A 22,873-nucleotide genomic window follows, 5' to 3' on the forward strand; every position below is an offset into this window, starting at 1 on the left:
ATTTGACCCTCCACAGTGAAGTTGACTCTGTTTCGGTTCCTCACCCCCTCCCAGCCCAGGCCCCCTCCGCCCCCATGCTCCCCTGCCTTCCCGGGCTCTCTCCCTGCCTCCGTCCAGGGTGGCCTTCTCTTCGGCCCACCTCCTTTGCATCTTTCTCCTCGCTTCCCCTCTCCTTTCCCGGACCCCCGCTCCCCGCCTGTTCTAGCCCGAGCCTCCGGCGTCTCCCCCGCTCCAGCACAGCCTCCGCGCCCCGTCCCCGCTCCTGGAGGACCTCGGCCAGGCCTCGGGCGGAGCTGTTGCCCTGACAACCTGAAGGTGCACCGGGCGCTCCCCCGGGCTGGCTGCGGCTCCGGGGGGCAGTTGTGCAGAGCGAGGGGCCACGCCGAGGGGGGAGGGGATGACGCGGAGGGGCTGTGGCAATCGGTGGGGGCAGGGGGAGGTGCTGAGCGGAGAGAGGGAGGGGCTGGAGGGAGAAACAGGAAAGGGAGGAGGGGGAGACTCGGGGCTGCTGCAGCTGCCGTGCGCGTTTCTTTGCACTCCCTCGCCGCCGCCTGGGAAAGTGGGTTACAGGGGGAAGGCGCTCCGCTCGGGCTCTGCCAGAGGAGCAGCCAGCCCCAGGGGGGCCGGAGCGCACCCTCCTTTCCGCAGCCTGCTCTTCGTCTCTTCCAGAGGGCTTATAGTCGCACTCCCTCTCTGTTGCAATTCTGTTCCTTTGACTTTTACCCCCCCTGCCCCCCGCCCCCAGCCCTTGCTTGGGTTTTATGAGCGCTTTGTGAAGTCGCAGAGGGAAGAGAGGCTGAGCGAGGGAGAGGGCAGGGGAGAGGCAAAGTGGAAAGGACCGCACGCTGGCCGAGCCCGCCCGCCTCCGCGGCTGATGCGCGCCGCCCGCGCGTGAGCCCCGGCCGAGCCGCGCGCACCCACCCCGGAGCGCTCCCACCGCACCTCCACCGCGCGGCCACCATGGTCGGCAGAGTTCAGCCGGAGCGGAAACAGTTGCCGCTGGTCCTACTGAGATTGCTCTGCCTTCTTCCCACAGGACTGCCCGTTCGCAGCGTGGATTTTAATCGAGGCACGGACAACATCACCGTGAGGCAGGGCGACACGGCCATCCTCAGGTAGGGCTCTCGGGCAACTTTGCCACTGCGTGTGTGCTGTGTGGCGCGCACGTGTGTCGGTGTGATCTCCCTGCACTCCAGCGCTTCATGCTGCAGGCGTGTGTGTGTGTGTGTGTGTGTGTGTGCGCCTGTGCCTTGTGTGCGTGTACGTCTTTTACCCACTGGCCCAGGGATCTGCCAAGACATTTCCAGGGAATTCCGGTCCCCGTCAAGGACCAGCAGGGTTGTTAAATGTTGTTCGGTTCTGAGGACTTTGTTTCTCTTACCAAGAAAGCTCAGCGTCCCTTCTGGTACTCGTGACTTTTGGACAGTATCCTTGCTTTTGCAGTTGCCGATGCTTTGCATTTCAGAGTTTTGTTGGGGTTCCTTAATTGGGAAAGAAGAGTTGTTGCATTGTGGCTCTGAGAGAGTGGCACACAGTGCTGCATTCTCCGTGGCGTGTGTGTGAGTGTGTGTGTGAGTGTGTGTGAGAGTGTGTGAGTGTGTGTGTGTGAGTGTGTGTGAGTGTGTGTGTGTGAGAGTGTGTGTGTGTGTGTGACTAAGCACATCCAGGCTCTCCTCTGCCCCAGCATAGTCCTACAGGAGACTGGCTGTAAAGGTCTTCTAATTGACATCGAGGCAATAAATCAATCTTAGAACTTTGGTTAATTACTGAACCTTTTCTGGAATGTGGATAGAAATCAACAAAAGAATGAAGAGAAGAGCAAGAGAGAGAGAGAAAAGAACTTGCCAAATTGCAGATATTTAAAAATAAGGGTGTTAGGCACAGAGAGGTTATTGGAGACTTAACTTGGCATAAAATGGATATTTCAGATTGATTACTGACCTCAAAGTCTTATCTCTGTGTGGCTGGGCCACTCTGAAATATAATTTGGGATTGAAATTTGGAAAGAAAGAGTCCCAAGCCCTTGGTAGTTTGACCCCTCTAAGGGACAGTGAGCTAGAGAAACTCAGATGGAACCTAACCGTAATTCTAGTTCCAAAAAGCTCCAAGCTTCTTTCCCTGTGTTTCTCTTCTGTCTAAACCCCTATACCTACTGCACATACCCCATGTCCTTTTTCCTGGCTTTCCTCGAATTTCCATCAGGTTCTAACAAAAATTAAAAAAAAATTAAAAAGATGAAAAAAGAATGAAAGAAAATGTTCTCCTTGGAGAGCTTTTAAAATCTCATTTCATCCAAATAAAATGAGCCAGTGTCAGTTTGTCTATCTAGCTAATGCTGCTTGTTGTGGCAATAAAAACAACAACAACAGTATACAATAGGAAATAAGCCTCTAATGTGTGTGCAAGGAGCTGATAGTGCATAAACCCTGGGGCATCAGGGAGCAGTCTGTAGCAGAGCTGCCTACAGCAGCAAAGTTTTCTTTCCTTTTCTCAGAAATAAATTTGGTTGGCTGTCACAGTGTCCTGCTTGGGGATCTCTTTCCTTGTTAGAGTGAGTGTGTGTGTGTGTGTTGTGCATTCTGTGGTGTGTGTGTATGTTGCTGCAGATGGTAAAAACTAAGGAAACCCTAATGTGTAAGTACTCCTTCCTTCATTTCCTGAGCACTGGATGGTTATGAATTCCAAAGATCGTACTATCCAAAGCAGATTTTCTCTTCCAGCTCTCCAGCCCTGTAAACCTGCCTGCGTGATTTATCCACATGGAGTAATAAGATTTATAGAGTAATTTATCTGTTTGCAGAGGGATTTGGACATGATGCAGATAATGTTTTTGCAAACACATAAGCATGCTGTCCCCACTGCTAGCATTCATACTCCCTAACATCATTAACCCTTTACTAATCAAGCAGTCTGTATAAATTTATGCTGTGCCTAGAAATATTTTTTCACGGGTTATAAGATTGAGTATGAGCGAAGTGAATGCCCTGGATATCTAAGTTTTTATTTAAATGTCCATGAACTTTGTAAGGTCTTTATATGTCAACAACACCTATATCCTAAGCTATAGCTAGCAAAGAGTTAGATAAGCATTTAAATATTAATTCAGAAGGAAAAGGGTATTCTTACACATCCATGTACTATATGCATTGAAGTCTACATCAATGAGAGACAGTCTCACTATGTAAATATCTATATACAATATAGACGTTGCATCTGTGTGTTTACAGCTCAAAAGAAATGGAAATTTTTTGCAGTACATGTTAGTAGACATTAAAGTGAAATAGGGACAGTGAGAAAAGAAATAAATACAGAAGCAGTTATTCCCTGCAAAAGAAAAGGTAGACTAGCAGAGCATGCAAAGGAGGTACCCATGAGAGTCCATTGCTTCCCCAGACCTCTCACCTCATGTGCCCTCCTTTTTATTTCCCTTGCCTTGGACAAGGCTTTATTTCTGGGTTGGTGGAGCTCTATCAGAAGTAACTATAGAGAGAGTTCCCTCTGTTTTCTTAGCGGACTTTCTTCTCAATCTCTTTAACTGAATCCAGTGAGCTTTGTGGGTCAGTTTCCTGGTGAAGAATGGTGCTCTTGCTTTCTGTTTACAAGTCTAGCCTGGGAAAGGCTTGCTTCTACTTTATTTGTGACATTTTACCGAGAGCATGAGCTTCCAGGGGAGGAGAGGAAGGAGAACTTGATTCATTGGAAGCCACAGTAGATGCTTGGCACTTGGAAAGTGAGTCTGTTGCCCTGAATAATCTGAAATGGCATCAGGAGACAAGGGTGGTTTGTAATTCTGGTGGTCCAATGACAGAAGTTTGGCTGACTGTCCCCAAAACATTTAGCTTTACTGCCTTACTTCTGTGAAACAAGTGTTTCTTTTGTGAATTGATGCTCATTTTTGTATAATTATGATCTTTGATGTAAATATGCCTCTTGCTAGGAAAGCATACACTAGTCTTGGGGTCTTGTTCTGTAATTTCTGTCGTTTGGAGGCATAAAGGACTGTAGAATGAAGGTAACAAAACCAGCTGGAAAGAGAGATACTCTCATGTATGTAAACCTAACCCTGGTGTTTCCCAGAGAACATTATAGATCTTTATCAGGTCCTTTATGAGATCACTTAAGAGATGAAAGAAACCACAATACCATCTTTCATCTCAAAGGCAAAGAATCAAAGTGTGATCCACAGACCAGTGGTGGCAGCAGCAGCACCTGAGGATACTTTCAACATCTCTGAACCAGAATTTGTGTTTATATTTGTATGAGCAGTGAAGTATGTGACACACTTATTCACAGGACTTCATTTGTAGGGAGTCTCTGGTGTTTTTTCCTGAACAAAGCCCACCTGCCTCACTGCCACCCCCCACAAATTTAGGAGTTTGTCAATTACTGGATGAGTTTCTAGAACTTATCTTTCCAACCCTCTGTCTTTGCACGCAGACACCCATAGAGATTCATCTCCTGGTTCATCTTGGCAGGTTGAAACCATGAAGCTTTCTTGATAAGTCAAGGGAAAAGTAGAAATAGGTAATGTTCCAATCCAACCTTTAAAATTTAATTTTTAACAGTCCCATTGAGTATATTTTCAGTATCAGCAGCATATGTCTCTAAAGATAATTATAAAATACTTGATCTCAGTGTATCTGTTCATAAGGTAACTTTGTGATAAGTACAAATATATGTGTATCTGGATATATAGCATAAGTACATATATGGTAAAATGCAGGAACTTCACACTATTGTGACTCTAAATATTTTAAATTCAAAGTATTGAAATTTTACTTATTTTACAATTTGATTGGTATTTGTGAGATATTATAATACTTTTTATGGTGATAACATTTCCCCATTTAAATGTAAATGTACCTAATAAGTGTTAGCTGTAAGAAACTTAGTATCTAAGTTTAAGATAGTTTAATTTTGTAAGTTTTCAAAAATTTAGGTATTTTCCCCCTCGTGTTTCTACGTTAAGGGACAAAGGAAGAATCAACGTAAAAGATGGGATTAATTGACCATAAAATGTAAAAGTTGTGTCCAAATCTCAAGGGAAAAAAAAGTTTTCCCTCCTATAAGGCATCTGAACTGCCTGCATTCACTAAGAAAGTGTCAACACTGAAACAAACTCCTGACACAATATGTGGTTTTCTACCACTTATAATTCACTATGTGAAAACAAACTTTGTGGGCATGGATCTATAGGGAGAGCTTGTAACATTGATAAGTTATTTATGTTGATAATTGAATCACTAAAGGTAATTTAAAAAATTTATTGGTTATTACTAATACTTTAAGAACCATCCATTGTCCATAAAATTCTTTATTAAATATGTTGGTAAATAATGGAGTATAACATACCGTGTAGTGTCTAGGAATATGGCATATTATATACATGTTTTTAAAGGATGTTTAGGATGTTTATGTCCTTGTGAATTACTTGTTGTCCTTTATGGCCCAAGGAACACAGCAGGCAAGTCTCATGTGACAAATGCACATTGTGATAATTTGTGTTTCTGTAAGTACAAAGCAGCTAGGTATGTATACACACACACACACCACATATTAAGGTGATCTTTCTGTTCTATGTAATTTGAGTTTGAATGAATTATTTGTAGAATTGTGGTACAAACAACTGAAAGTGACTGACTCATCCACAAATCAGTCAGTGAGGTTTAAACATTTGTGTTTCCTGAAGCTGGTTCCACATAATAGCAAACTCAGGGAAAAGAAGGATTAGTGCATTTTGCTGTGGTCTCTGAAAGCTGCACATAAAAATGTCTGTGACTCACCTGATAGGAGGTTGCCCAAATCTGTGCTGGTCACCCCCACTGTCATTATCTGAGCCTTAGAGAGCCCTTCCCCTTCAGGCCATTACTGAGCGCTTACAGCCATTTGCCCTATTTTTTTCTGAATGTCCTGCCTGGTAATTTGTAAGACTCAAAAGATGTGGACTCTAATTTTGTATCTATCTTTGCATGCAACATGACTTTGAGCAAAACCCTGAAATGTTTTGAGCTTTAGTTTCATTTATAAAATGCCAAAACTATCTATTCTAGTCACTCTACAGGACTGTTTAAGGAAGCTCATAAGAGGTGAAGTAGGAAAGTTTGTGGAATTGTAAACTGCTACACAAGCATAAAGTATCGTGGTTTTCCAACCCTAGGCAGCCAGTTGTCCAGACTTTAGACAGATCTTTTAAAATCAGTGTTTCTCAATCTTGAAGGTGTATCACAATTACATGGAGTGCTTGACAGAACACAAGTTACTTGGTCCCCACTTTCAGAGTTTCTGATTCAGTAGGTCTCTGGTAGGGTCTGAGATTTGCATTTCTAAGAAGTTATCAGATGATGCTGATGCTGCAGGACTGGGCCTCACAGTTTGAGAACTTCTGACCTCTGCTGCTACAAATGTGTTTTGTAGATGGACAGCTTAAGTATCTTATAGTCGCCTATTAAAATCCAAAACCTTGAGGTTTATCCAAGACCTTGTAAATCAGAATCTATATTTGACAAGATCCCTAAATGAATCTAAGCACATTAAAGTTGGAGAAGTACTGCTTTAGACAGTTCACAGCATGTAAATTACAGTCAACTGGGGACCTTAAAAATACTGAAGCCACACATCTTCTACTCTCAGAAGTTCTGATTTACTTAGTTTAATTAGTAGGGCCTGGTAATAGGTATTTAAAAAAAATGATTCTGCGGTAGCTGGTTTGGCTCAGTGGTTAGAGTGTTGGCTCAAGGACTGAGGGGTCCTGGGTTTGATTCCAGCCAAGGGCAAGTACCTCAGTTGCAGGCTCCATCCCCAGCCCCTACTGGCGCGTTCGGGAGACAACCAATTGATGTGTCTCTCACATCGATGTCTCTCTCTCTCTCCCTCTCTCTCTCTCTCTCTCTCTCACTCTCACTCTCACTCTCACTTCCTTGCTCTCTGAAAAGCAATGGAAAAAATATCCTCAAGTGAGGATTAAAAAATATGATTCTGATATGTGTACACATTGTTGAAAACCACTGCTTTATTGGTCAAGGAATCTCTTTTAAAAATCATTTTTGGGGCAGCATTTAATAGCTATGTAGTAAAAAATTGGAGTCATGTTATATGGCCTGGGAAATATGTGAACAGCAAAGATGTGAAAGTTCAGTTGGGAGAGAGAAAAGAGATTGCAAAGATCCATTTCTTTACCAAAAGATCTCCTAACTACAATGTCATGAAAATGGAGTGACTTGATTTTAATATGGATCCAATTTACATAATATCTATTGAAATAACATTACACTTGATTTTTCTTAAGTTGATTGTCCTGTGTTCTGTCTTTCATTTATATTAGGCAAGACACAAAACAGTTTTCTTTATTTTTAATGCTGTCTCTAAGAGAGAAAAGAGACAATATTTAGGCAAGAAAAATATCCTTAGTCTTAGCTTATGCAAGCAGGGTTAATTGTGTGCACTTCTGTTTTCATAAACACAAATATATAATTTATAAGATAATTAAATGTTTGTAGAATTCATCTCAAGTTTTAGATGGTGATCAGTCTTTCACTGGAACTTACAGACAAGTCTTTGTGTCATAGGTAAAAACTTTGTCATCAGTGATACAGTACATTCAGAATGCTCAACAAATACACTGAAGACCAAGATCTGAATAGCTTGGAATAGTCTGATTTAGTAAATGAAGATAGTTGACAATTACTTGTCCTACTACATAAGATATTTTTAATGGTCAAATGAGATGCTGTGTATCCAGGTATTTTGTAAACTGTGAAATGCTATAAAATATAAGCTCTTAATGAGATTATTATTATAATATTCACAGTAGGAAAGAACTTTCAGAAAATTAGAAAATTTAATAAAATGAGGTTTAATTTTTATTTCTAAGGTCAAATTTGGTCATTTGTTCTAAGATGTTTGTATCGTTTTATTTCATGTTCTTTAAAGTCATATGTATCTTAGAATATAGTTGACTTTTAAAAAAAAATATATATCTATTTTGATTTCAGAGAGAGGAAAGGAGAGGGAGAGAGAGATAGAAACATCAATGATGAGAAAGTCATTGATCGAGCCTGCAACCCGGGCATGTGCCCTGACCGGGAATCGAACCCCAAACGCCTGGATCCTAGGTCAACTCTCAACCCCTGAGCCACGCCCGGCCGGGCTATAGTTGACTTTTTTAATCAGGAATACAGGGCAAGTGAACACTTTTTTTTGGTAGTTGCCTGTAATCAAAACATAATCTCAAGTTAATGAGTGTTTAACCTTTATATACAAAAAGGACCTATGCTTCAGACTTTGTTAATTACTTTAGAACAAACCTGTAGATTAATTTAGAGTAAGGAAAGAGCTTAGATATTAGGCAGTCCACCATTTCAATTTAAAGTGATGTAATTGAGAACAGAAAAATATAGTTGGTTGTCCAAAGATTTGAGTGGCCATTTGAGAACTGGAATTCATATCTCCTAATTATCATTCAGAGCTACGGAATGATCTTCCTGGTTTTCATGTTATCCCATGATCAACTGTTTTTAACCCAAAATGATGCTAAAAGTGTCACTGCTTTTCCTCTCTTCTCATCTCTCCCCATCATTCCCCTCCCCCCTTGCCTTTTCCCCTCTCCTCCCCCTTTTCCTTTGTCTCTCCTTCTGTCCTTCCTCTGTCTTCCTTTCTTTTCCTCTCTTTTGTCTCTCCTCCTCCCTCCTCTTGTCCCCTCCTCTCTTCTGTTTCTCATCCCTGCAAATCAAAGCCACACTTGCCTGTGGAGGATCATCTAGTGGGTGCAAGTCAAGAAAGAATTTTGCAGGAAATGCTTCACTTTTCACATATCCACTCTCTGTATTAACGCAGTGGGCTTTCTTTCCTTCACTATGAGTCTCCATGTTTTCATATTCTCAAAACTGTTCTTATGTTTGGCAGAACCAATGCAACGTTATTTTTTAAATTTCTTTTTACTTCTAGTATCCTTCCTATTACGCAGATTTTAAAATCTGAATTCTTAGCGTTTCCCCCATTCCACCAGTACTTCACTTGAGTTCCTAAATCTTACTACCTTCTTATTGTTTCTTTATGACCTTCTTACTGGTTAAGTCTCCTATTACTTACCCTTCCTCAAGACCATAATTAGGATGGCTGCAGTGAGATTGCAGTTCAGGTCTGTGCTTTCAGTTGGCGGGCTAGCCATTGCACAATCTTAAGGGTTACTCTACACCTTGTAGTTATTATAGATTGTAGTTTAAAATTCTTCAAGGAAGGTAGAATTTTTTTCTAATTTGTACAAAATTTACTTTGGGCTAAGAATCATCTGGTAATGTTAAACTGGGGGGAACTGGACAGAGATCCAGACCAGTCTCCTGGGATGGTGGAGGCACTGCATGTTAAGCCCTTCTGCGGGTACCTGGGGTTTCTGGTATGGCATGCAGAACAAGGTCTCATGAAATTTTCTTAGCAGGTGAGCAGTGGAGCGAAGGGAGGTCCAATATGTTACAGCAAGAAAAGGGCAGAGCACAGTAGGGGAAATAGCAGGTCAGCAACTCTCAGTGAACCCCACAGGGAGGCCTGTCAGATTGTAGTAGACTGTCACAAAGGCTGAGGCACATAGAAGGAACAGAGTCCTTGGGACAAGGGCTGGCTTAAGCAGGGCAGATACATCAGGAATAAGAAACTTATACCCCAGGCATATTCTTAAAATAGGTAACTTGGTCAAGGATCAAGTGAATCAAAACTATTGTAACCAAAGAGTGACATGGATATGAATCTCAGAGTACTGGCTCCTTCTTTTAAAACTCTTGCCATGAGCCTGGCTAGAGTGGCTTAGTTGGTTGAGTGTTGTCCTGTGCTCTGAAAGGTTGCAGGTTTGGTTCCCTGTCAAGGCACATACCTGGGTTGTGGGTTTCATCCCCAGTTGGGGCACATATGGAGGGCCACTGATAAATGTTTCTCTCTCACATCAGTGCTTCTCTCTCTCTCCCTCTCTCTAAGCATGTCTTCAGGTGAGGATTGAAAAACAAACAAACAAACAAACAAAACTCTTGTCATGTAAATTTAGGATCATAAAACTTCCATAAAACTTACTGATCCAACTAGGTGAGGAAAAGATGGAGGCAGAGGTCCAAAATGAAGGAAGAATCGGCACTACTTGCCTCTCCCTGCCTTAGGTAACTACTGGATTACATCTTTAGTCTACTTAGAACTTCCAAGATTCCATATAGTTAGCAGAACCATGAACCTGACTATCACAGGCCTATTGTTTTCCAGGATCAATCTAGAAATGGGACCAGATCCTTCAAAGGCTTCTCATCATCCACAGCATAAAGTCAAAGCTCCTTGTATGGGCTAAGTCTTCATGCGGGCTCATGGCATTCACTAATTCAGAACCAGTTACAGCTTCTGCTCATGAACATGTGAATGTGTGTACACAGCGGTGCTGGTTCTTACCATTGTTCGAGATGATCTCTCTGTCTGAAGCCTCCTTTCCTCCCTCTCCAAACCCCCTACCATACTTCTTCGCTAGATTATCTCCTTGTGTTTCTTCCAGGCTCAAGGCTAGTTCTGGTGCTAAATCATTTAGGAAATCTTTTCTAATTCTCCCAGACTGGGCTAACTATCTATTATTGCTGATAGTATTTCTGCATATTTTCCTCATAGCTTTATTGAGGTATAACTGACTAATAAAATTTTATACACTTACAGTGTACAATGTGGTGATTATATATATATATATATATATGTAACATATGTAGAGAATTTATTATATATATGCTATATATGTGTGTGTATATTGTATATATATATAGTGAAATAATTACTACAATCAAGTTAACACATCCATTACCTCAAATAGCTACTTTCTTTTTTTTAAAATATGTTTTTATTGATTTTAGAGAGGGAGGGAGAGGGAGAGAGAGACAGAAACGTAAATGATGAAAGAGAGTCATTGATCTGCTGCCTCCTGCACGCCCACACTGGGAATTGAGCCTGCAACCCGGGCATGTGCCCTGACATCCTGGATCATAGATCGATGCTCAACCTCTGAGCCACACTGGCCATGCTACCTTTTTTTTTCTTTTTTTAATGTGGATGTGAACACCCAAGATTCACTCCTCTAGCAAACTTCAAATATACAACACAGCATAATTAACCATTGTCACCATGCTGCAATTAGATTTCTGGAATTATACTTATTATAACTGAAAGTTTATATGCTTTGACCAACATCTTCCCATTTCCACCACCCTCCAGCCCCTGACAACCACATTTCTACTCTTTGTTTCTAGGATTTCAACTTTTTTAGATTCCATATGTAAGTGAGACCATCAGCACTTGTCTTTGTCTATTTAGCTTTTTTCACTTAGCATAATGCCTTTCAGTTTCATCCACATTGTTGCAAATGACAGGATTTCCTTATTTTTTATAGTTAAGTAATATTCCATTGTGCTTCTGGGTAGATAGAAAGAAATGTAGCTCACATTTTCGTTATCCACATATCTATCAGTGAATACTTGGGTTGTTTCCCTATCTTGGCTATTGTGAATAATGCTGCAATGAACAGGAAGTGCAGCTATCTCTTTGTGATACTGATTTTGTTTCCTTCAGATATATACCCTGAAGAGGGAGTACTGGATCGTATACATACTCAATTTAGCATTTACTACACTTTAAAAACTTTATATACACTCTTGTCTTGCCTTAAGTATACTATCAGTTCTTCAAAGGCAAGCATCTCATCTACTTTACCTTCACATCCCAGAATTTAGCTTAGTACCTATAGGTGCTCAGATAAATATTTGCTCACTGCAGTGAACAGAGAGAGATAGTCATACTGTAACTCAAGAAGACCAGAAATTGACTTATAAAAGAGGAAACAAATCAGAAGACACGGGTGAAGCCAGATCTGTCAGTGGTGCAATCAGCCAGCACCGGAGTAACTGCGCATGTGTGGTTGAAGAAGGCAAAGTGGTAAAATCATAGACGGATTCTTCTCTGACCTCGTGGTAGAGGGGATCTGGCTAGACCCACTTTAAACATTTTCATTTCAGCTACTCTTTTCAAGCATAGGTTTCTAGGGAATGAGAAAGGCAAATGGAGGTATTTTAGGGGGATTCAAAAGCTTTCGCCATGGTGCCCAAACAAAGTGTGCTCCATTCTCTGATAGATTGATTAGCTTTTGACAAAACTAAGACTCACCCAGTGCACCTGAAGCGAGGCACCGCCAATGTCTGCAAGGAGCTCAGCATCCCAGGTCTCTTAGCTGAGAGAGAAGGAAAACACCTTCCGGGAGGGGCAGAGGCTTTCTCCTCCTAGTGGTGGCTGTGAACTTTCAGGGACTAAGTTAGGGATTTAGCAGTTCTGTAACGCGTTTGGGATTGTGGTGCAACAGGTATATTGACTTAATCTGTTCAATTTTCTTGTGAAATAAGGCAAAGTGTAGGTTGCTCTCATTTGACTCAAAACAATTATTTGTACTGACCAATAATGCCTACTTGGGTTTTGCTGTGTAGAGTTCATGACCCATTCCTGGAGAAATTAAAACTAGAATATACAGTAAACTTTGTAAAAATCCGTAATTCCTTTCTATATGTCTTGCCATAATGCATAGGGCATTATTTATATGAGTTCAGAGGAAAAGCCTGTAAATGAGGAAAAATGCACCCCAGCTTCTTATAAAATCATGCATACTATCTGTTCCATTATAATTTTTGATGATGCATTCTATATTGAATTTCCATACTTTGAAGTTATCTACAGTTAACAATATGCTTTCTAAAGTTGCACTTTAGTCATGCTACTATTTGCCACACTGCCAGGGACACAAGATAAACATGAAAGTGATGCAGTCTAACACTAAGTCATGCATAGCCAAATGTCTACACATGAGAACACTGAGAAAATTAATTGGCTCCCTGATTTCTAATTTTTTTGTGCTGCTTCAGTTACAACTCATTCTAGCACATCTACATCAAGTTTGTTTATTGTATGGGGTTTGAGTCACATATGGTTGCCAATTTGTAGCTCATCTTCATCTTGAGATAACTGAGATTATCTCATCTCAGTTATCTTCATTTTGAGATTACTGTAATCATTTTGAGATTACTGTAATCTTATGTATGTTCATAATGTAACTGTATAAGCATATCTTAAGATCAACATTTTATATTGCTGAATCATTAACTTAGCAGGTGAATGGATTTTTCTGTGATTCTCTGACCCTATTCTATCTTTTTAGACACTAATATGACAGACTAATATCTAATATCGCCACCATGACAAGGAACTTCCTGAAGTCTCTATGATATCACTAGAGTAGATAAGCTTCTAGGTTAAACATCAAGGAATTTAGGTGTTGGTTCCACCAAAACTATTAATGATATAAAGCTGGGAATTATCTTCCACTGTTTCAACTCCAAAATGGGTATAATTCTAATTTACCTCTTAAAAAAAGAGATGTTGGTCTGTGAAGTGACATATTTTTGTATATGGTTGTATACATCAGAAGAAATGCATGATGTTATAAGTGGGATGATGACATGCTCTAACTGAAAAAAATAAACTCTTATATTATCTTATACAGGTCACGGTATAGGAAATTTAAAAAATATTTTTGCCTTGAACCTTGTATAATAATAAAACAGAACTCAAAATCCAGTTCTTCAAAAAATTAGACTGTGTATTTATATAGAATCTGCTATGATATGTAAACAATTTATGTCATGAATATACTTAATCTATATTGTATGGATGTGTTTAAACACAAGATTTTAATTTTAATTTCTTCTGCATATATTTACAATTATATATCAAAGTAAAAGCACATATGTCCTTTTTATATGTACAGAAAAATTACATAAAATATGAATGATAATATAATTGTGAAGTTGGGTCACAGCACACTTTACAGGAACCTAATTAATTTGATGTATCGATGATGGGAAAGTTTATTGCAGAAAAACAAATTTTCAAGGTAACCAAGGATGTGAACAGATAAAATATATAAGAAGTATCATACAATGACTTTCTTAATTTTTTAATTAATATATTTTATTTTTAATTAATCACTATGCAAGTGCTAAAATAATTATGTAAGAAAGCTCAGACAACGTTTCTTGTTTCTATTACATCTTGGCAATCATGTTGCTCCGAAAGAGCAAAAATAAAATCTTTTAACTTTTTTTAATTTGTATTTTAGGATAGACACTAATGTTGTCTTAGCTAAATCAGAAATAACTTTTTCAAAAAGTAGAGTAAATTTTTTTGTACTTGTGCTCTCAATTCTAGGCTAAATTTCTATTTTAGTTCAGTCTACATCTCCACAAAATCTAGTGATCATGTTTAATCAAGATGAGAGACTGCGTGCTGAAAGAGAAGAATATGAATTTTAATTAAATTTCAATTTGTTTATCAAGTAAAATGATCATAACTATGCTTTTATACCTTTTTCAATACTTAAGACCTAAGGCATGTGAAGAAATTATTAGAGTAACATAAACAGTTTCCGCTGTAAGATTCATATCCATCATCCCCACGGTACTAAAACAACTTGGTGCATGGTTGGAGAAATACTGTTGCTAACCTTTGAAGCCCTGTAGAAAACAGAAGGCATTTCACAGTATTGGTAGCATACAATATTGTCTTAGTTATAAATAAAATGGGGAAACTAATATTAACTTAACAACAACAAAAGCCTAAGTACTAGAACATTTTGAAAAATAAGCAGTGATCACTAGGAGCCTATGTGGGTTCTCTAAAAACAAACCATAATGTGGTAAATAGATTTCTTCAAAACAACCAAAATTTCGTATCAGGGCCTATCATGCACTCTGAGTGTCTGTAGTTTGACAGGTTTCTCTGAATACACTTGTGAACAGATTTTGGGTCCAAAATGAGCTAGATTTTGTTTAGTCCATTGAATAATTATGCCAAAGAAATACTGATTGATAGCAGTGAAATATTCTCTTAGTCTGTGTTTGGCCATGCTCAAGATTTGGATAAAAACACAGGAAGCACAATTTCTACCATGTGTATGACACAAAGTAAAGAGGATTTTGTTTGTTGACAGAATTATATGGTAAAAATGTTTCAAATCTATAGGGAGGCAAATTGTAGTTCTATATAAAAAAGAATATTATTCATATGTCTTAAGTATGTATGTTTACATCACATCTCACTAAGAGGAAGGAAGGAAAGAGAAAAAGCAAGCAAAGCAAAGTGAAGCGAAGAATGCAGGGTGGTTTATAATTTAAATAAGACGCGACTTAAATAAGCGAATCAGAGCGAGTTATTGTGAAAATGAACATTCAACTCGTGTTTTGGTGTAATGGGAATAACACAGCTTCTGAGCCAGGAGCCACAGCTCAGAGTATCACTTCTGCCAACTACCAGCCTTCTGAAAATAGGCAAATCACTTCTCCCTGCTGGGCCCCAGGGCCTCTATTTACAAAATGAATGTGATGATCATAATATTTACCCTCTCACCTCAGGAGGCTAGAATACAATAAGAAGGATTCATATATATATATATATATATATATATATATATATATATAGTCTGTGGGTATAAACATATTGATTTTATAAATGTCATTTGCTATTCTGCCAGGTGGAATAGGTTTCCTTGCAAAGAAGTAAATTTTTAGTCATTTTAGTAACCACTATTAGGTAATGTTATTTTATAAACAGCCTTTATGCAGTAGAAGGTTGAAATAAGTTCTCCTATCTCTGCTATTACTACTAATCTATCATTCTGTGATATTCTAAATTTCCACTGTAGTTTACTTTTTGTTATATTTGTTGTTTTTGCTGGCATCCAATTATAACTATGCATATGAAGAATGTCATTCAGAAATATGTTCTGTAATTATGTTTTTCAGTGAGTGTTAATATTCATACCTCTACTACTTTCTTCCACTAGAGAATTTGCAACATACCTAGAGAGAGGGACTGTGTTTCTTAAAATGGTTTGTTTAGGCCTTTCATCTTTCTATGTAGAACATGATCAAGACATGTCTGGTCTCACAATTATACTTTAATATTCATCCATCTTCATATAAATAGGTAACATTGATCAGATCAAATGAGGATCTTATCTCTTACATCTTCTAACAACCTCTAATACTTCAGCACACATGTTAATATAATTTTGCCTAAAGTCCACCTTATGGTTCTACATCCCACTGATGTTCATCTCTCATGGAACATCTTGTTGCCATCTGAATTTGAAATTTATGAAAACAAGATTTTTTTGTTAACCCTTAACTATTCACCCTACCTCAACCTCTTGGTCAACATGGCTCAAATTGTTATTTGCTTACGTCTGAAAGAGTAAATCATGATCCTACCTCCAAATTCATGCTTTCTATTGTCTCCCTTTCTACTCTGAGGCCCTAGATATCCTAGGCCTTAAACGTCCCTGGTCCTGGTTCCCTCCGATCCCTGACAGGACTCTCCCCAGCTATTTGATGTAAGAACCTTCCCTCTGCTTACTCCCACAGATTCATCAGAGATGATCTTCAACAGAATGGGAGTGGTTAGCAGTGGCAGTGGACTTTATTTGCCTCTGGGTAAATCTGTATTCCTAAATGGAGGAGTGCTTTGTTTGTATGACTCGCTTACTTTTTATATCAAGTGCCTTCTCCAGAATTAATGAAACAAAAGACTTTCAGTGTCTCATTTTCTATTCTTACAATTCAGGTAACCTCTGCTGCCACTAAACATGAGGTCAGCCAAGAAATGGCATCTATCAGTGTATCTAGGTAAACCTTATTTCCACCTGCTGCTGAAACCAATCTCTTCACCAACTGCAGCATTTTCACTTTCTTATTTTTTTATGTGTCTTTACTTATTTGATCTCTTTTTGTAAAATGACTTTAATTTACTGAAAAGTTCAACTGTTAAAATTTATAAAGAGCACAATTATCAGAGTATGAAACCAGTCTCTCGCCTGATGAGCTGACACGTACTTAGCCAATTACCTTGTCAGCGCCTTAGCAGTATTTATGGGGAAAGAAGCATTGATGCACAGCTTTGTCTGTGGAACCAGGTGACTTAAATACATAATGTGGCATTTTGGGTAATAGTTTTGAAAGAGTTCAAAAAAGATTAAGCAAACAAAAGTGGGAATTTAAAGAGAGAAGTGGAAAGACAGAGACAGATTAGAAGCAAGCAGATTAGGGAAGAATCAGATGTCAGGATTTGACTAAAGCACAAATAGCCCCATTCCAAAGTGGGTTATTTATGTGAAAATATTCCCAAGAATGTCACAGCTTCCTAATGGAAATCTGTAGATGCTAAAATTAAAATGGAGTTTGTTAAAAAATAATGACAAGGGATCCTAAGAATTATGTAACAAAGTCCTAAATATGTCAGAGTTAATTCCTTGTGGATAAAGTCTCAGTTTTCTTCAATCTTAGTCCTAAGAAAAAAGGTTTAGGTAATCAGTTCCCAAGACGTTGTCTCTTGGGCAGCTACAAGATTATTGCAAAGGTTCCAAACTTCCATGCATTCCTTAAGCATTATGTGTAGAAATTGTATATCTCAAACACAAATAAATTACTATTTTTCAAATATGTGTAGACTATTATAATGAAAAATATTATAATGAAAATATTATTTTCTTCTGAATTTATGACAGTTTTTTATTTTCCTTTTTTTACTGGAGATTTCCTCAGTTACAAAGAGGTAAGAAAATTTGATGATAAAAGAGTTCTCTCATTTAGAAAGTTTTCAGATTATTCTAGACCAGGTAGGGATAGGTCCAACTAAAATATAGGTAGGAAATGGAGGTAAGAAGGCCAGAAGAGCGGTAGAGAGAGAACTCTAAGTAAATAGGTAGAGTATGATCGGAAATATAGATGTGGGACAGATGGGGAACAAATATGAAAGGATATATGGAATGAAATAGATTTTCAAAGTAAGATTAATTTATTTGGTTAAATTGAGTTTGAGGGGCCATCAAGTATTCAGGTAGAGTTGCCTGTTGATGTGTGATCAGAGTACCTGGTTTTCAGAAAAAGACCTGAGTTATTTAGGATCATCAGCTGTTTTCCTATTAGGGGATAGTCTAAACTATAGTTTACATGAAATTACCAAGGGAAAGTGTAATATAAGTAGTTAGTATGCATGACCCTGTGCCGGACATTCTGTGGGGATAAAATAACTGTCCAAAAGAAGTAGATTTATAGCGAAACTTAAGCTTTGGGGCTACATTGGTTACCTCCTCCAAAGTTTTGTCTCTAATTTTTAATTTATCATTTTGTACTTTTTTTTAAAGAAAGACTCAACACTGTATAAATTTCAGCTCCTCCCCCCCAAATATATATCCATACTTTTTCTAGTTCCTCAAGGAGCTTATACAAATAAAAAAGTAACTAAAAATAAAAACAGTATATTCCTAATGATAGTTCAGATGGCTTTTTAAAAATCAACGAGGGTTGATGTGTTCCTATGGATATTTTTAATGAGAGAGCTGACACTGAATGGTTGTGGTGAAACTTGAATGGGAACAGAGAGAAAAAAAATAGCAAGGCAGGCATTCTGTAAAGAAGTAAAGGCACAATAAATAGAGTAAACTAATCTCAGGTTGTGTGCTACCAGAAAAACCCCAAGAGATGTTTGTTTTCAGACTTCTTGGCACACTTCTTTCCTCGAGGCAGATTAGTAATTATATTTACACCCTGCGGTTCTGTAGACGACTTTGGCTCATTCTTTACCGCAAGATACAGCCTTACTATGCTGTTGACAGTTCTATGTAGCTTCAAAGTTAGGAAATACAGTGATGACAGCTCCAGGGTTCAGTGCGATGAGAGAAGACACGGCGATCACAGAAGACATGTTCACATTTCAGATCTGGTTTCTCAATTGTGCTACTGTGCTGTTACAAGTTTTATTATTATTATTACCATCATCATCATCTTGTTTTTATACTTGGTAAATTTAATGAGCTGTCTCTAAGTAATGGGACTTCTTTATTCCCACCATTATCACTCTGTTCCAAATCCCTGTAAGTGCATGACTGCCTTCAGTCTTTCCATGTATTGAGGTCTTACTTTATTCTATGCACTGGGTTGAGCACTGACAACGAGCAGTGAATTATATGGAGCTTATAGTCTAACCATCTAGATTTTCACCACTGTTTGGATTCACCGCTTTTCATCATTCTTTTCCTTGCTCAATAAACCCAAGTCTGTCTCATCAGCCTCAATTGCAAAACACCAGCAGACCCTAGTGTATCTCTCTGGGATACTTACCCTGTCTTTTTGTCAGGAATGTTTCCTGAGACCCATGCCCATATCTCCCTTTTTTTAATGTTAATGTTTTATTTTTCTTCAGGATGTGTGGTTTATTTCCCCCCCCTCGATCTACCTAAATTTTACTCCCCTTAATCCCTTTCTGTTGTAAGAAACTTTATTATTCCATGCTCAATTTATTATTTTCCTTATGTATTTGTTTATTTTGAGACATAGAAAATACTAACTAATTTTAGTGCTTGTCTGCTAATGGTTTTGTGCATTTTAGCTTTGTATCCTCAACTAAAATGCAAGCTCCCTAAATTATAGAATCAAGGAGGGTTGGAGATCACATGAGTATCTTGGTCTGGGTAACCTCTCCATCAATAATTGTACTGATATACTTACTCAAGTATATTATATTCTCTGCATTTTGAAGAAGGGGAAATAAAGCTCCAGGAAAAATAAATGACCTTCCAGTGGTCAAACAACTAGTCATTAGCAGATCCTGGTCCAGATCACTGTTACTTCCACAGAACATTGTCTTCTGTGCCCCATATGTTGCCTGGAGCAGAGTTGGACAAGTAGCAGGTGCTCAGTAATTTCTTTTATGGGTAGGTACAAAGTGAAGTATATTTGTTGCTGTGCTCCATTCAGTGGATCATATGTGGCCAAAGGTATGGAGTGACAGTAGGACATCTGTTTTTCTCTTGTCATAAATAAATATGGGGTGGTCAAACCTGTAGGGTCAATGAAAACACCAAATGTGAGCAATTCTTTTAAAATTGTTTTCATGCTGATTTCGGGTGATAGTTGCATTCCAGAGTGGATGACTGGGCAATAGCTTCATGACTTAGACATGTAGTGGCGCCACCATATATAAATGTCCAGCCCCCACGGTGGGCAATGTATTTGGCTTGGAAAACTCCACTCTCTTTTTCATTAGTGAGGTTGGCCTCTTGAGGATGGCATTTTCAAGAGTAATGCAAATAGCTCCTTTCCTACCAATAAAGCTGTGATTTACAGTATTTAATCTAGTTGAAAGGCAAGAAAAATGGAAGTCTGCTTACAGGAGAAATGAAATTAGAATAAAATGGCATACTCCCCAAAGTTTTCTTAATATGTAGAGTATTAACCTGGCAGCCAGCCTTATTTGCTGCATACAGAGCTCCATCAATCAGAGGAATGGAAAGCCTAGATTTCCAAGACTCTTATAGGGCATTTGACTCACCAGCTTCCATAGATTTTATTGGGTAAATAACATGATATTTAGTCCACAGTATCTTCTCTTTTGTCCTGTGTAAAACGGAGTCTCTGAGACCTAGACAAATTCCTTACAATTTTTGCTACGTACTTATCCAAGTTCCACATACTGCTATACTCTGAATCATTATGACCCCCACTTGATTATAAAACATGCAGCTTTCATTAGTAAGAAGTTTCTCTTTTTTCCCCCTCACAGATAACTGCCCCTTGGAGAAGGTAGGGCTGTGGAAAATAAGTAGTGTTTTGTCATTAGGTTAGAAATGCTGGAATGAAACAAATCTTTCCCCAATGAACTAGAAACTGCTTTCTCTTGCTCAGCCTCAAAACTTGAGTGTGATTTAATGTTTATTCAGCACCGACAATGTAGAACCACTTCAGAAAAGCATTCTGTTTATCTAGCCCTCTAAAGTTCTAAGGACATGTCACATTTTTTGCCTAATTAGATCTCGCCAGCGCCCAGTGCAGAAGGAAAGGAGGGCATGCACAGTATCCTCCCCACACACGCTGCAAATAAAACTCAGGCTTTTTAACAAGGTAATTGAAGTCAGCGGCCACAGGATATGGATGGAACACTGCTCCCTGATTTATTCAGAACTAACCAATAAATGACAACACTTAGTTTTCTCTACTTTCCCTTTGAAATCATCCATTTCTGCCGTCTGTTTTAGACCCTACTTTATTCTCATCTTAAGTTTTTGAGAACACTGTCTCTTTTTTATCTTGCTGTAGGCTCCCCTTTTTGCAGTATTGTTACCAGTCCATTCCCCTTTCCCTTTCTTCTTTCACTCACAATGACATCGGAACCTGTTATTGTGGGAGACATCACAAGAGGGAAATGTGGTGAAGACATTAAGATGTGTTCTCTCTCTGTGTCTCCCTCCCTCCTGTCATTTCTGTTGCTGGGTTGTTCAGTGCAGGCTCTCTGTTGTCACTGAGGCTGCAGCTTCTTTGCTGAATCACTGCTTTGTATTCATCCAGGAGCCATGGAGTATTCCCAGTGTATTTACTTTTTGTTCCTGTGCAGATTGCTGGGTGCTCTTTTGTCCCGATGGCTTCTGCAAAGGAGTTCAGGAGGTGGGGGATCGAGGGGGAAAAGGAGGGAGGAGGGGTAGGAATGCCAGTGAAGCCTTCTCCATCCCCCAGAGGGACGTGCTCAGGAGCCTTTCACATTGCTTCACTCGGTCTTCTCCTCTCTGCTGCCCTTGCTCTTAATTGGATCTAGACCCTAGAGAAAATCACTTCTTAATGGGATGGTTAAAGAGAAAGAGAGGTAGGATTGGCTGTTCTAAGTTCTGGCAACTAGTCCTCTCTGGGAATAAACGTCTCAGATGCCTGCTCTGGCGCAGGGATTCTGCTTTCCCGACCAGGAGGAAATACCACTTCCCTTCTGTTGTATCCCCCCCCCCCCCAAAATGGAAGATTATTCTCTGTGTCCCCTAAAAACACATAAAATGACTTTGCTTACAAAATATGGGCCATCGATTTACTCAGCTGTTTGTTTATTTATCATTTTTTATTTATTCATATGTTTGAGAAATAGCTTTTGAAAATGTCTGTGTCAGGTACTATGCTAAGTTATGAGAATAAAATAGTAAATGAGAGAAATAAAGTACCTGCCTTCATGGGGCTTACATTCCAATAGAGAAGGAAGACAATAAACAAGTGTTTCAGTACATAAATAAGAGTTGTAGCTTGTGGTAGTGCTATAATTGAAAATCAACAGGATGCCATAACAGAAACTATGAATGAGGTACTTTTGGTAAAGTTTCCAGATAAGGCCCCTCTGAAGGAGTGATATTGAAGCTGGGACATAAAAGCTGCTTCTGCAAGTTTATCGGCACTATTTATTTATTTTTAGCAGTTTTAATTAGGTATAACATATAACATTTTCCCATGTAAAATACTCAGTTCAGTGATTGTTAGTAAATGTACATTGTGCAACCATCAACATAGTCTAGTTTTAGAACATTTCCATCATTCCCAAATGACCCCTCATGCTCATTTTAGTCCATTCCAGTTCCCACCCCAGACTCTAAGCAATCACCAGTCTACTCTCTGTCTCTATCTATTTGCTTTTCCTGGACATTTCATGTAAATGGAATTATTCAATATGTGGTCTTTTACCTCTGGCTTCTTTCACTTAGCATAATGTTTTGAGGTTTATCTGTATTGTATCATGCATCATTACTTTGTTCTTTTTTTAGGACAGAACAGTATTTCATTATATGGATATACCATATTATATTTAATCATTCAACAGTTAATACGCACTTTAGGGCTATTATGAATGATGTTGCTATGAACATTTGTGAACCATCCATTGTTTTAACATATTTTATTTATCTTCTGTAGGTACCTAGGATTGGAATTTCTAGATTATATGAAAATTTTATATTTAACTTCTA

At 38.9% G+C, this 22,873-nt stretch overlaps 1 protein-coding gene across 4 annotated transcripts in view; it reads left to right on the forward strand.

The window, feature by feature from the left end:
* Positions 1-22,873, forward strand: part of LSAMP (limbic system associated membrane protein) — a 1,857,927-nt gene that overhangs the window by 1,300,152 nt on the left and 534,902 nt on the right. For 2 of the 4 annotated variants that reach the window (XM_081137699.1, XM_081137701.1), the window contains exon 4: positions 1,037-1,115. In XM_081137699.1, coding sequence (XP_080993825.1) covers positions 1,037-1,115 — 79 coding nt within the window. Of the gene's footprint in view, positions 1-477; positions 1,116-22,873 lie in introns of those variants that run through there. The other 2 variants (XM_081137700.1, XM_081137698.1) reach the window with 2 other exon arrangements.

Source organism: Miniopterus schreibersii (genome assembly GCF_964146895.1).
Source record: "Miniopterus schreibersii genome assembly, chromosome: 5".
Lineage (NCBI taxonomy): Eukaryota > Metazoa > Chordata > Mammalia > Chiroptera > Miniopteridae > Miniopterus > Miniopterus schreibersii.